Raw genomic sequence first — 14,620 nt, 5'->3', positions numbered from 1 at the left:
TGGGCCTCGTAGCGCCAGGGGGCGGGAGCGGTCATCGCTTCCGAACCGGCGGAGTGGGGCTAGAAGAAGTGGGCGCGCTGATTGGTTCCTGGGCTGGAGGGGGCGTGACTAGGAGGCGGGGCCGGGCGGCTGGGCGGGGCCGCATCAGAGAAGGGGCGTGGGCAGCAGGCTATAATCCGCGGCTATTGGGCGGCAGGCCTGGGGGCGTGGCCAGGCAGGTGCCGTGGCAGATACGGCCCCCGGCCCCGAACTTCTCAGGCGCCGTGGAGGGAGCCTGAGGGGCCGCGCCGCGCTCGAGGCCCCCGCGCGGACCGGAGCGGTAGGTGAGCACGGAGCGTGCCGGCCGCCGGGCCCCTCCCCCCGCGGCGCGGCCCCGTGACTCCCCCGGCCGGGCGGGGGCCCCGCCGCTCCCCCCTCAGCACCCAGCGGCCGGGCCGGGCCGGGCCCCGCCAGGCGGCCAGGTCCTGCCCAGGCGGGGCGCTTCCCTCGGGCCCCGCGCCCCGCCTCGGGGAGCCCAGCGCTCGCTGCCCGCGGGGGCGGGGGCCGCCGCCTGGCTGGCGTGAGGGGCCCCGGGCCCGCGCAGCTTCCCGAGCGGTTCCTCCCCGCCGGGCGGGCGGGCGGGCGCACGCTGCCGTCGGGAAGTCCGCCCGCTGGCCGGCCGGCGCCTGCAGGGGGCGCTGGTTCCCCACGCGGCTTGCGGGGCCGTGGCGGGGGGGCCATGCGGGTGGCCGGGCTGTGAAATGGGGGGCTCGGGGCAGGGCTCCCCGCAAGGGCGGGTGTCCTAGTTACCGCGCCGCCGGCTGGAGACCAAGGCAAGGAACCGTAGCGGCCCCGTGTCAGTCTTCGTGATCAGGCTCCCAGCCTTAGAATATTGAGTTCAGTCTGTTCAACATGCTAAACAGCAAAACCGCGGTTAAAGTAACTCGCTTGTATAAAAAAAAAAGTTCCTATACCAGAAATCCGAGCTGTTTCCTGTAATAAACTGACTTCCTCAGTTTGAACCCTCGGTCGGGAAGCGTCAGCAAAGGCTGTTTGATTGAACTTGGTAAATTAAACTCTCTCTTATTTTAGTCTGTTACAATTTGACATGAATGGCTTTGCCAGTGATCTCTGATATCCAGAATGTTTTGAGAGTAACAGCAAAACATCAACTTCGTTCAGTGGGGTGCTGAAAGAGTGGCAGATACCTAATAGCTCTGAAATTTGTGTGTATGTATTTATTTAGTCAAGGTATATATAGCTGAATGTTGTTCTGTTCCTTTGGAATCCACCCCTGTGTTGTCCAACCCTAAACACCTTCACATTTATTATCAACTTTATGTGAAATATTTTTAGCAAATGAACAATTGTTTCATGAAACATTCTTTGGGAGGGGGAAGCATAGTATTCCTAAGTGATCTCATTGACTAATATATATTTTCATTCTACAAATACTGGAGCCTTGAATTCAATTGAACCTGCTCTTTCTTTTCCATGTGTTCTGGTGAGAGCTTCAGATGAGGTCGAAAGAGACATTTTTAGCTTAGATGGTATTTTTCTACTAGTGAGCAGACTTTCCCTTTTGATTTTTGAAATACCTTGCTTCCTGCCTGCTCTCTGCTTTTCACAGCAAAGAAACACACTCCTAATAAATTAGGAGATTAAATTGCAGACTTTGCTGTTTTGATTGGGAGTTGTTAGGTGCAGATCTACAAAAGCTATCCTTTACAATGGGGAGGAGAGAATGAGGCAGAGACCTTGAGATCAGCCAATCAAAATATACAAGTGAATAAGATCTGAAGTTCAGTTTAACTGTCTGTTTACTCACCACTCATTATCTGACCATATCACTTCTCTTTAAAACAACTTTTTTTGACAAAAGGTTAAAATACTACTTTGCTGATTAATAAGTCACTGGTGCGGTTGATTTCAGATGCTTCCTGTCTGCTTCATCTTAATATCAGTTAAGCTGGAAACATACATGCGCTACCATGCACGAATTGAAAGTGGCAGCATGAAATTGGTGTCCATAAACAACTTGCAAATTGCTTTTTAAATCGGATTTCTGAGCCCTCATACAAGTGATATTTCCTCTTTGTCTATGCACAGTGTGAGTCTGCATATGGATGTCTCCAAATCCTAATTTCAAATTAATCTGAGCATCAAAAGTGCTATAAATTTTTATATTAACATTTAACTCTCTTAAATCTAATGGCTGTGCAATTATAACTGACAGCTCAGTCAAAAAAATTGAGCTACTAAGTGACAGCTGTCACAAGAAGCCCAGTCTCTGAATAGTATACTGTTACTTTAATCTTTTTAGTAGCAACAGCTATGTAAATGGCTCTCAATCTAAAAGTTGAAATTGTAGATACTATACATCTTTTCAATATATCTGTTTGACTAATAGTATTTTTCTCAGATTGGACGGTGAAACTAAATGAGTCAGTTTGACTTTCTGGGTCTCATTCACCATTATGATGTTGTGTTTGGGTTCACAAGATTAAAGGGGAATATTTAAATGACGTTTATATGGAAATGGTTTGATCTCTACTAAGTTTAGTAAAATCATGTAAGTGAAAGCTGATTTCCTGTGATATTACAAAATATGTCATGTAAGGGTCTGGGGGAGAAGTAGCATGGTTGGTGTAGATGGGACCAAACCATTTTAGTGTGTCTTCTGGCATTGGATTTTACAATATTTATAATATTTGGTGACACTTTCGTCCTGTCTACACAGAAAACATTGAATTATTGTAATACTGCAAAAAAAACAGGAGTACTTGTGGCACCTTAAAGACTAACAAATTTATTTTAGCATGAGCTTTCGTGAGCTAAAGCTCACTTCTTCGGATGCATAGAATGGAACACACAGACAGGAGATATTTATACATACAGAGAACATGAAAAGGTGGAAGTATGCATACCAAGTTTTTTGTAGTGTAGATAGGACCTAGATGGGATTGTCCCTTTTAAATACCATCTTATTTTAAGCTGGGGCTATAATATTAGCAAATAAGCTTGCCTAAGAAGTGACTTTTAAAAAAAATGAGGTTAGGATGTTGTGTTGGATTACTGGATCATGAAGGTTGATGGAGATGTACAAACAACTAAACGTCATTGAAAATAAAACCTTGTCTAGATTGCTTACTAAATTAATAATTGCAGCTTCTGTGAGAGTTGTTTGCAAAGCATTTTGTAAATATTAACTCAACTAACGTGAATGAAATGGGTAAACATGAAGGTATGTCACATTTGGGCAAATAGCTTTTGCTAATCTCATCCTATTTCAATAATATGGAAAGAATGTCATTCAGAGGTAGTTTGGGCCCTAGACGTACACGTGTGTGTGTGTGTGGTGGTGGGGGAATTAAAGAGAGACATGTTTAAGCATTTTTAAAAATTCACTGAAGTTTTAAATCCCAACAAATATTTCCCTGCAGCATTGTAGTGGTGCATGACCCTACTGTTTCTTATTACTATTCTAGTTCATTAGTCACTCTGAAGTGTAAAAAGTAAGCAGTATAAATGACACAAACTTACATTTTGAAAACTTTTGGGGCTTAATTGAAGATATTAACATGAGGAAAGCTGTTTTAATATGACTCTTCTAGCCTGATGATAATTCATTAGAATACACTGTTTTGCATAGGAGCACTTGCCAATCCATTATGGACCAATTAACCTTCTCTGGTGCTTATAGATACACTTGTCTGTGGAAGGAGAAGTGTAGTGCAAGAAGTGGGGGAAACCTTCTGTGGAAGGATAACAAGTCATTTAACCCACGCTGCTTTCAGCCATCAAACACCAAGTCTCTGCACAAAGCCTACATTTAACTCCATCAGGTACCCAAGATTTCCAGAAATCATCTTTTTGCGGATACCTTAAAATTGCGATAAATTGTGGAGGGAATGTTCTTTGTGTTCTAAATATTTCTTTAATCAATTCTGGGACAAACTGAAACTTCCTCGTGCTGACTCTGCTAGTTAACAAACAACCCCAGAGCTATGCTGCCATAATATGGCTTGAACTGACAAGGAAAAAACAGAACTATCTTAATTTCAATTTCATTGAAACATGGGCAGTGGAGGAGGTCTATGTATACCAGCCAAATGGAGGAAGGAAAAGATGGCAGAAAAACATTTCTAAGCTTTAAAGAAGGCCTAATAAACTTTTAAGAACTGTCAGAGTTGATAATGCACTTTTTACATGATGGAATTGGCATCTTGTAGTTCTGTAAGAAATTCTCAGCTTCACAGAATATAGACTGCTCTAAGGTTTTTCTCTGGGCCTATAACTGACCTATAACTTTCCACAAGTGCTGTTCTCCTTGTGGAAGCTATGATGTAGGTAAGAGATCATACAGGCTCAAGTATCTTTTTTACCATCATGTTGTCTAACTTCTCAGACATTTGAGAGTTGGACTACTCTTTGCTTCCTCAGTTGCTGCCTGTGGTGGGAGTACACTTGTTGGGAATTAGAGGTCCCAAAAACCCCTCAGTCTAGGGGATGGGAACGTAGCATTCCCTGTTGGTGTGATGTGTAAATTCCTGGCTCCATCCTGTAGTTGTGAACCTTCATTTTTGGTAGCCAGGTATAGGTCAGCAAAGTAATGTTGCTAAGACTTTAATTGCATGTTCTAATAAACCAAAAGCAGCTTATGGGTGACCTGAGTTAAATGCATTGCTCATAAAACTCATGTCCCAGAGGCAGCTATTTATTTCAAACAATGTCAGTCTGAAACAGTTGTTGAACATTGTAGCTATACATTTCTTCTAATAGCCTTAGATTTTTTTTTAAAGTAGCCCTCTTAAATGTATAAATTGACTTAAGGCAGAACTCCCAAATGGCAAAATATAAGTTGCCTGACTGCCCTGACAAAATGCTGACTAGAACCCTTCCAAAATAGCAATTGGCAGGGGAGATTTGGTCTTAACAGCAACTGATTAGGAGCAGATATAATGTGCTTTAGACTTTCAGACTTTGAAATACTCTGATCTGCTTCACCCTTGTCCAGCTATAAATCTAGCTCTTGTATAAAGTTTTTATTTAAAATCACAGTGAAAGTGTGCTTGTCTGAAGAGACAAAGTCCCTGCCCCAAAGAGCTTCCAATCGAAGTAGACAATGTTCAGACAAAGAACTGGAGTGGATGAGTGGTGCATCAAAAAAGCGCAGTGATCAAGGCTGGGGTTTTAATGGAGCTGAAGGGATTTGAGCACATTGTTCCCTTTGAACTTCAGTGGCATTTGGGTGCCTAATTCCTTTAGGCTCTGTGTGTGAGGTTATTTGGGGAAAGAGCCCCTGAAGCCATCAGACCAATGGCTGTACGTCTTCAGTAGTGCTGTACGGTAATTTTCAGTTTGCTGCTCCTGTGAGGGAAGGTAGGCTATGGCTATGTCTTTGCTGCCAAAAAAGGTGTGGCTTTTACAGTGAGATAACTGATGCATGTTAGCTATCTCACTGTAAGATCTTAAAGGAGACAAGGTGCAGTTAGTTTTTTAACTACGATGGAGCTAAGTGAGGTCAACTGCAGATAGGTGGTATAGCATTTGCCTCTCCTAACTCTGTTGCTCCGTGGCTGCCTCCCTCTGGTTTTCTTCTTTTTCATGGGCCTGTTTTTTCAGAGCAAGTCTTCTTGGTCAGGCAGGGAAGAAATCTGGAAGTGTTTTAAATTTAGCTTAATCCTTGAGGTTTGAAATTAAAGAAGCAATTTCATTAATGAAACTGGGAACCCCTGGCTTAACTGCAGAATATAGTCATAATAAATGTTGCATTTCTGTATCATTTTTCTTTCTCACCAGCTAGAGTATGTATTGACCGCCTCATGAGAATGTGATTGCTGCTGCAGTGGTAGGGTGTCAGCCTGATGGATAACCAGCAATGCAGCCCCATAATGGGGAGCCCTGGAACAAACTTCTTGTGAATAGTGCTATGAAATCTTGAATGTCTGTTCAGAGCCCACAGGACCTTGGCCCAGATCCTCAAAGGTATTTAGGCACCTAACTCCCATTGATTTCAATTAGTTAGGTGCCAAAATACCTTTTCTGTAAAATCTAACTGAAAAAAGCTGTATGCCAAGACGTGGTAAATGCCTGCAACCAAATCAGTAAGAGTTGTGGATACTTGGCACCTTTTGGGATTAACACCTCCAATTGTGCGTGGAACAGAGTTTACATATGTGGGAAGGGCAGAATCTCCTCTGCGGGGATTGGAACCTGTGGTTCCAGAGAATGTTGTGGTTATAAACATGATGGCCAGTCCTTTTTATTCAATCTCCCATTTCCAACTCTGTACCTGTGAGAATTCCCACAATTTAGTTGTCCTTAATTGGAAACTGAAATGAGCATTACAGTATAATTTGAGGTAACAGGTAAACTCATCCAAATTTATTTTTTACTCCTTCACAGCCCCATTGACTCGAATCACTTGTTGACTCTACAGTGTATTTAATAAAGAGCCTTGTTTATACTAGCTACCTGGGATTCCTATTGTTAAGACTGGTATTCCTCCTTTTTAATTTACACACAAAATAAGTCTTCCTTGCACTGACTTTAAGTGTCAGTATATCTGTGTGATTCCCTTCCATTTCAAGGGAACCAGAAGTTGATGTGATGGTTCAGTCTCCCTAAATGTATTTAACAAAACTGAGGTGCAGTTTTTGGGAATGATACTGATGTTTTAGCTTGTAGTTTTTGGGGGATAGGGTTCAGATATATCCCTGGGTCTTGGGAGGGTGAGGGGAAGGTAAGGGGAGAGTCTGAAGTAAGCTTATTACAAATTAGGAGAATGTGAATTCGAAACTAGCTCTGAACTTGTCTACTAGGTCACTGGTGGCTTGAGTCAGTTGTTTGGCAGGCTGACTCTCTGCTGCTCCGGGAAATTAGTTCACAGCACTTGGACTTGACATTATTTATAAAGAGGCAGAGGGGAGTTAGTGTAGTGAGAAGGATTCTGTCACCAGCACATCTTTCTCACAGCAGCTGTTCTGTGTTCAATTAGCCTCTGAATGTGGTCGTTGTTGACTTATCTTATATACCTGCCAGGCTGTTAGGTGGCTTATTTGCTAACCACACAAAAGTATGTGCACTTGGGTCCAAACGATTCGTTTCTTTCCTAAGGTGGCCCTTTAGGCATGGATCCTGAGAGGTCCTAAGCACCCTTAGTGCTCGTTTGAGGATCATACCTGCAGTCACCAGGGGCAAGTTTAGATTAAGTTCTGTTACCCCAGGCAGCGACCAGCAGAAGCAGAGTCTGAGCTCTGTGTGATACTCAATAAGCTGATGAGCATGCACTTGGGATAGTCCTGAGTTTCTGCTTTTACTGGTTTTATTTCAAACATCACCTTTCCCTGTCTTACATTTTGTGGAGGGGGTGGCATGGGACTTGTATTCATCTGTCTACACTTACTGTAGGAATCTGCATTTTCACAAGCTGTTTAATAAAAGAAGCATTTGCTTTAAGATCTTGCTTTTACTGGTGGAGGGATTGGAATGAGGAAATGACTCATGACAGGCAAGGAATAGCTAGAACATACTTTCCTCTTTAATATACAAAACCCAACAAACTAAAACTCCCACCCCCTCCAAAACAAGCCAACCACTCTTAACACAAAAACTGTAAGAGGAAAAATTCAAAGATGGTAGGGAGTGCAGGGCAGAGAACAGCCGGGAATATTGACCATTTCAAAGATACAGGTTGTAAGGGGATGTGCAGAGAATATGGAAGCTGCAGATCCATCTGATAAATCATTCAGGAAACAGTGGAGATGAGTGACCATTCCCTCTTTAAAAGGATGTGGCTTTTAAATGATAATACTTGATTACTGTTTGTAGTTAGGCCACATGAATATGAAATGAAGGAAAAATCTTCAGTCTTATCCTAGATTAGTCTCTTCTCTTTCTTTTTAGTACCCAAAATAATGTTCGTTATTTAGATCTGATCTAGTGGTAAGAGCAGGGGACTGGGACCCAGGATGCCAGAGTTCTATTCACTGCTCCCAGGTTGTTCTGTGAGACCTGAGGGAACATATGGTGCCACCAAAATTTAAGTTATCCCTTGCTTCATGTGGATGTTCAAACTTAATTGTTTGAGACTCTTGAGTGAAAGAATCTACAGAAGGATAAAATATTATAACAAGGGTTGTTTTTATGCAGTGTCTTTGTGAACCTATGAAATGGCCGTGATGGAAATTGCATGCCAAGGAGCTCCTGACCCCACCATCGGGCACCAAAAGGAGCTTTCTGCTACTAAAGGGCTGGGTGAAACAGTGAGTGAGAAGCAGAGCAGTGTTTGCAAAGTAGAAGATTCGGAGAAAGTTGCCTTCCACAGTCAATGGAAAATCCTGAAAGATGTGATCACCAAAGGAACAGCAAAAGAAGAGACGGAAGGGGGTTCTGCATCCATTTCCATCATCGCCCAGGCTGAATGTAAGTTGCACAGTGTGATGCTTTCTGTTGAGGGGAGTAGGTAGTGCAGTGGGGCATTTCACCAGCTTTGCATCTCTGGAGAGCTGGGTTCAAATCTGTCTTTGTGACTGCAGGCAGGGTGAATTTGGTGATCACTTTCCAGTTCCCATTTAGCCAGATCACCAAACCTTTGATTATTGTGACAGTCTCTGCTGAATAAAGGCCAAGTAATGGAATAGCAGGGTTGTTACAGGCCATGACTAAGGGGTATTCTCAGAGCTGCAAAAGGTTGCTCCTATAGCAGCACCTACTCACACTATAGTCCCAAGCCAGGGCCATTGGTCCCTGATTTTAAGACCAGCAATGAACATTCTATGGCAGAAAGTCCTGAATTTCTTGAGAAAATTCCAGGAGATGCAAGTGGAGGAAAGAACTGGAGGGAAGATTCCTAGTGTTTGGGGGAGTGTTTGATGTCAGAAAAAATACTGTCATAACCAAGGATCCTAGTGTTCCATGATGACCCCCTCTCTCTCCCCCTCCCCCCCTTCTCCAATTAAAAAACAGATACAAATCTGTGTGAGTGGGGGAGTGGTTGGTGGTTTTTTTTCTTAAGATTAAAATGAAATCTGTCAGCAGGAACCCTGATGCCCAGAGCTGTCAGTGTTAATTGCCCATATTCCTGTGTGCACACTGATGGTGCAGGGTTCTACTATAGATGCTTTTTATTTATTTTTTTCAGAAAATGTAAAAACGAAATTTTCTGTAAAAATGCAAATTCTGTATTTTTCTGTGGTAAACTGATTTCTAAGATCCCTGGTCATGACCAATATGGTGGCTTATTTTCCTGGATTACTGTTTGGTTCAGCAAGATGTTACCACCATCTCCTTGTTCCGACACTTTCTGCCATCAGTGGAGACTGTCTGGTATTTAAGCTTTATGGTGATCTTGTTTTCTCTCATACAGGTGAGAACAGCCAGGAGTTCAGCCCCACCTTTTCAGAGAGGCCTTTCATAGCTGATAGTAAACGTTACAGGTGAGAGGCCTTTAAAATAAAGTTATATATCCATGTAGTATTTACTGGTCTCACATCACTCTACTTCAGTGGTGCCCCTTTATATACTGCTACAGTTTATTTAAAGAAACTCTGTTTAGAATTGATTAACTCTTTTTTTCCTAAGGAGTGTGGGGAACTTGCAACGCTTTTTTACCCAGGTAACTTTCCCAACCTCTTTGTTTGCATCACATCCTGTCCTGTGACATGCTGCCCCACAAAGCATGTTGAGGGATGTGTATTTTGCTATCTTGCAGTCATCCTTGCAGGACCGCCCAGAAGATTCCGGGGGCCTGGGGTCTTCGGCAGCGGGTCCAGGAACGGAAGGGCCCCCCGCTGCTGAAGTGCCCCGAAGACCCACGGCGGGGACCCCCACCACCGAAGTGCAGCCCAGTCTTCGGTGGTAATTCGGCGGCGGGGGGGGGCCCCCACCGCGGGTCTTCGGGGCACTTCGGCTGCGGGTCCCGGAACGGAAGGGCCCCCACCGCCGAATTACTGCTGAAGACCGAGCTGAACTTCGGCGGCGGGTCCTGCTTCGGCGGTAATTCGCCAGTGGGGGGTCCTTCTGCCCCGGAGCGGAAGGACCCCCCGCCGGTGAAGACCAGGAGCGAAGAAGCTCCTGGGCCCGGCCCCGCAAGTGTTTTCCGGGCCCCCCGGAGTGAGTGAAGGACCCCGCTCCAGGGGCCCTGAAAAACTCTCGTGGGGGGCCCCTGTGGGGCCTGGGGCAAATTTGCCCCTCTCACCCCCCCACCTCTGGGCGGCCCTGCATCCTTGTTTGTTCCTAGAATCTTGATTCTTTCCCAGTGAACATTTACACCACAATCACCCTGAGGTGGAAGCTGAAAGACCCTTTCAGTTTAGGTCCATGTGTTGGAGGAACAAAGTTCATGGTAAGGGACATCTTTCAGTCTTCTCTGACTGAAGAATGTCTCTTCAGCCAGGTTCATGCATCCTTCCCCACGTCTTTCTCTGGAAAGCTGTGGGAGGCTGGATTGACTGGTGGGGGCAATGATGGCAGCAGGAGCGGGTCTGCATCCTGTTCCCTAGAAACAGCAGCGGGAAGAGCAAGGCGGGAGGAGAAGGACCCACACCTATAAGTCTGGTGTTGCAGGACTCAGTAGCAGTGCCAGGAATCCAGAGAGAGGGACAGAAAAGAAGGGTGGCAGGGAAAGGCAGGAGAGGGAAATCGAAGGGCAGTGACCAGCAGCCACAGGAGTGGGAAGTGGAACTTTGGGGCCCTTCTGCCTTGGCTGGGATGGGGAGCAGCAGCGGCTTAATGGGGAGCTTGGAAGCAGAGCTCAGTGCTGATGGTGTCAGCGAAAAGAGTTGTTGCTCTGGAGTAAGAGATGGTGGGGCTTGATTACCTGTGGCCAATCAGGCATAAGCTTCCTCATTTTCAGCAAGTGCCCAGCTTTCTCCTAGCCCTGCAGAACACGTTCCAGTCTGGATTGCTTTGATATGGGTTTAAGGGCACCACAGACCAGATGAAAGCTTCCAGGGGAGTGGATCTGATTCACGGGGCTGTAAGCTTGACACTTCTGTTTTATACCCACTGCTGCCTTCCACTGGTACAGTAGATGTTTTCCTCTATGCCAGCAACTGTTGAAAAAGTGCAAATTATGCAGTCACATCATGTAATCCCTTAAGTGTGTAAGAAGTACAATAAAACATGCACAGTGCTTAGTGCTACCATCTTGTCATGAGCGTAGCACTCACAACCCAGCTGCTAAATCAGCTAAAAGTGCAGTGATAGAGATTTCTGGGAATGATTGAAAAAGCTGTGGAAAAACTCTACGGGTACTGCATAAAGAGTAATAAGGGCAGATGGCTACAATGCTTGGACCAATACATGATACTTGCCTAAAATTGGAAATTCTTCATGTGAGAAGCAGTCTCGCCTCTTCTCCTGCCACTGCTGGTTCCAGGGAACAGGACACAGACCTGTTAGATGAAAACAAACCACTTCTGATGGCCGGTGACTAATGAATGACTAATAAAGTAAATATTTGTCTTCTGAAAGATAAATCTCTGGGTGGTGCTGGTTTGCATAGTTTTACTAGGAAAGCATAGCTATCTTAGTTTTACTGTAGCAGTCATCACAGACTAGAGGTTTTTTGGCTTAAATTTTGACTACTCTGTTAAACAATTGGTCCAGATCCTTTCTTTAACTCTTACATTTTAAAAAGCAAATTTAAAGGTCTTTGTTCTAAGCACACTTACAGATTTCTTTTAATTAAGATAGATCATGAACTTAATAATTAAACATACATGCAATACACAGTTAGTCTGTGCCAATAAAGCAACTTGCCAATGATTTTTACTGCCAGTGGCTCCAGTAGTCTCCCCTCCAGGGCCTTGCTAAATACACTGACAGTGTCTTCTAGTGGGCCCAGTGCTGTCTACCGTCTTTCACGATGTCTTTGTCCTGTGTAATGCTAAATATGCTCCTGCATTTGTAACTTCCCTACTGAGAAAGCAGTATTGGTAATGTCCATTCCTGTCTCATTTGGTTTCATTGGCAGTGGTCAGCCAGGGAAGATGTGCTCCTGTTGTTTTGTCTCATTAAAATGTGTCCTTTGCTTTTCTTGTTGGTAGTCGGTCAGACAGTCTTGATCAAATCCCGAACAATGTGGCCCATGCTACCGAAGGGAAAATGGCACCAGCCTGCTGGAGGGCAAGGCATCGCGGTAAAGGCAAGAAGAAACGTCGCAAGAAAAGATCCAGGGTCAGAATACAAACACTGGCCTCTGCTAAGCAAGGGCCCAGAACTCCAGAACAGGAAAGTTGTACACCGATCCCAGTCCAGGTGAGAGAGACAAGCTCAGCCTCATGGGTTGGGAAGGGAAATCATAGGATTAATATAATTAGAGTTCCTGCCTAACTCTCTTCCTCTTGTGTTCCAGGAGGATGAAACGCACCAAAACACTCTCTTCAGTAACAGCTCCTGTTTTTCAGAACCTTGCAAGGACTCAATTTGTGATCAGATACCATTTGAGAAACCTAGAAAAGTTCTACTCACAGGCAAACTCCATTCGCTAAGGAACCTGCACAGACCAGAACTGCACAAGTTGATAAGCCCAGTACAGTGCCTGAACCATGTTTGGAAGCTACACTGTCAGGGTGATTTTGTGCCTCAGCCAGAGACCCTCCATCCCTTCCCTTACAGTCCTCTTTGTGCCATGAAACATAATCCTCTGGAGATTAATCTCCTCGATGATCGGGCCTGTGTGAATGGTGAGCGTCACTTTTCTGGCCTAAGCTTAGAATGCAGCTTCCCAAAATGTGTCAGCCCGTCCCTGGAAACCAACTTGGACAAACTTTCTGTGGAAGAATATTTGGTGGATGCTCTTAAGGGGAGCGTGAGTCTCGGTGAGCCGCAGAACTTAGCCAGCCTGGCCAAGACGTGGAGAGGAGGCGGTCTGGATTTGAAGGAGCAGTTTCAAGAGACAGATGACAATGAGGGGGTGCTGCTTACTGAGGTGATACTTTTGGACTAGTACTTGGGCCGACATGGTGGCAGGCAGTGCGCCCGTCTCTGTTTAATAGGACTGTGAATTTACACATCTAAATGCCTCTTAGTGATGCAGAGAAAAGACTCCAGTAGAGTTAACTCGGAGATTGTCATATCTGTAGTGCTTAAATTCACACACACACTCTATGGGAGAATTTACATCAATACTCTAACTCTTGCAATCTGCAATGTCCTTCATAGTTCCATGTAGCTTAAAATGCCTCAGTGAGAGCCATCAACAGCTCAGTATAGTGGGTGTTTATAGTAGGAAGAAGTTTGGCACATAGCCAGTCTTCAAAGATTTCTTTTGTTTAATTTTTCAATGGTAAAGGGGCCACATGGGTGAATGGGTCAAGCTTTTATTTGCCATAGGCAATTTGCAGTTTATTTTGAATCCAGTAGTCAGAGGGTTGATAAGCTGCACCTGCAAGATTTTTTTTCCCTTGCGCCTGCAGACCCCACTCTTGTTCCACATACCAGCAAGCTGAGTGATTATACAGCTAAATACCCATTGCATAGGCAGGGCTTCCTGGGACAATGGAAGCACATGTAAATTGTGCAGGCACAAAATATCCACCTACTTCAACTTCTGGATCTTGTTGCACTAGCAGTTACAGCAGTGTCCAGTTGCATTGCTCAGCCTGTGGAAAGGACAGCCTTTAAAAGATGGACTAGTTGTTGTTTAGAAATCTTTAGGTCTCCAGGGGATGGCTCATTTTCTCGTTGGGATGGAGGGATAGTCATTTTGACCCAGTGACCCAAGAAATCTAGAGGGAGGGGAGGGCTTGTTGAAGGCAATAATTGAAAATCCCATCTCAGAGGTACTTCTGAGTGATTCTGGGACCCTTAACTCTTCTAGTTTATTTTGAAAATCCTCGCTCTTTGCTCTCCTTCTTAGACTTGACACAGCAGATTGGCAGCCATGTTCCTGCATGCTTGCTTCATCTTGTCTTTACTTCTGATCCTTAGAAACTAAAGCCAGTGGACTATGAATACCGGGAAGAGGTTCACTGGACCAAGTGCCAGGACTCTCTGGGTGTTGGCTCTTTTGGGGAAGTCTACAAAATAGAGGACAAACAGACGGGATTTCAGTGTGCTGCCAAAAAGGTAACTTAAGAAAACAGAGGAAAGCTTGATATGCCCAATAAAAGAAGGGCCAAAGAAAGTAAAAGCTGGGTCTGTTTTCATTCCAACTCCCAAGAACTACAGGTGTCTCTCTTATGAGAGTCAGTGCTATTGAAGCTGTGCATCCAAGGGCAAACTGGTGTTTCCATACAAATGCTTTGCAAACAGAACTTTTGTCTGTGATAAGGTGAGGGAGCCTGTATTTCAGTGTCAGATACAGTCGTCTGTCCACCTTCACAGCGCTCTGTGAGGTGCCTTTGTTACTGTGTGAGCTGAGAGAAGTTATGTGCACTCTGGGTAATCTTAAAGATCAGAAGTATGTTTTTAGCTGCTGCATGAATCTAGCTGTATTCTTAGTGTGTCCAAAAGCAAAGAGCGAAAGGTTAGATGCTCCTTCCTATACTGGATGAGTGTATACTGGAGAAATGTGTGGCTGCTTGTACCCTAAAAGAGCGTTAATTTTTAAAGCATTTTCTTGGCATTATCATTTACATATTATGTTTAAACAGTGCCTGTAAAGTGTAGTGAATTTGTATTATAGGCTCTG

At 44.6% G+C, this 14,620-nt stretch overlaps 1 protein-coding gene across 2 annotated transcripts in view; it reads left to right on the top strand.

Annotated features, from left to right (window-relative positions):
• The first annotated feature begins 265 nt into the window (after positions 1 to 265).
• The window catches only part of MAP3K14 (mitogen-activated protein kinase kinase kinase 14), a 28,458-nt gene continuing 14,103 nt past the window's right edge, over positions 266 to 14,620 (top strand). The window contains exons 1-6 of one of the 2 annotated variants that reach the window (XM_044999553.1): positions 266 to 319; positions 8,134 to 8,406; positions 9,350 to 9,419; positions 12,033 to 12,243; positions 12,341 to 12,916; positions 13,918 to 14,055. In XM_044999553.1, coding sequence (XP_044855488.1) covers positions 8,154 to 8,406; positions 9,350 to 9,419; positions 12,033 to 12,243; positions 12,341 to 12,916; positions 13,918 to 14,055 — 1,248 coding nt within the window. In that variant the 5' untranslated portion in view covers positions 266 to 319; positions 8,134 to 8,153. Of the gene's footprint in view, positions 320 to 3,693; positions 3,825 to 8,133; positions 8,407 to 9,349; positions 9,420 to 12,032; positions 12,244 to 12,340; positions 12,917 to 13,917; positions 14,056 to 14,620 lie in introns of those variants that run through there. The other variant, XM_044999554.1, reaches the window with a different exon arrangement.

This window comes from Mauremys mutica, chromosome 25 (assembly GCF_020497125.1).
Source record: "Mauremys mutica isolate MM-2020 ecotype Southern chromosome 25, ASM2049712v1, whole genome shotgun sequence".
In the NCBI taxonomy this organism is placed as follows: domain Eukaryota; kingdom Metazoa; phylum Chordata; order Testudines; family Geoemydidae; genus Mauremys; species Mauremys mutica.
Note: the sequence above shows the minus strand (reverse complement) of the source record. Positions and strands in the feature narration are given on the sequence as shown.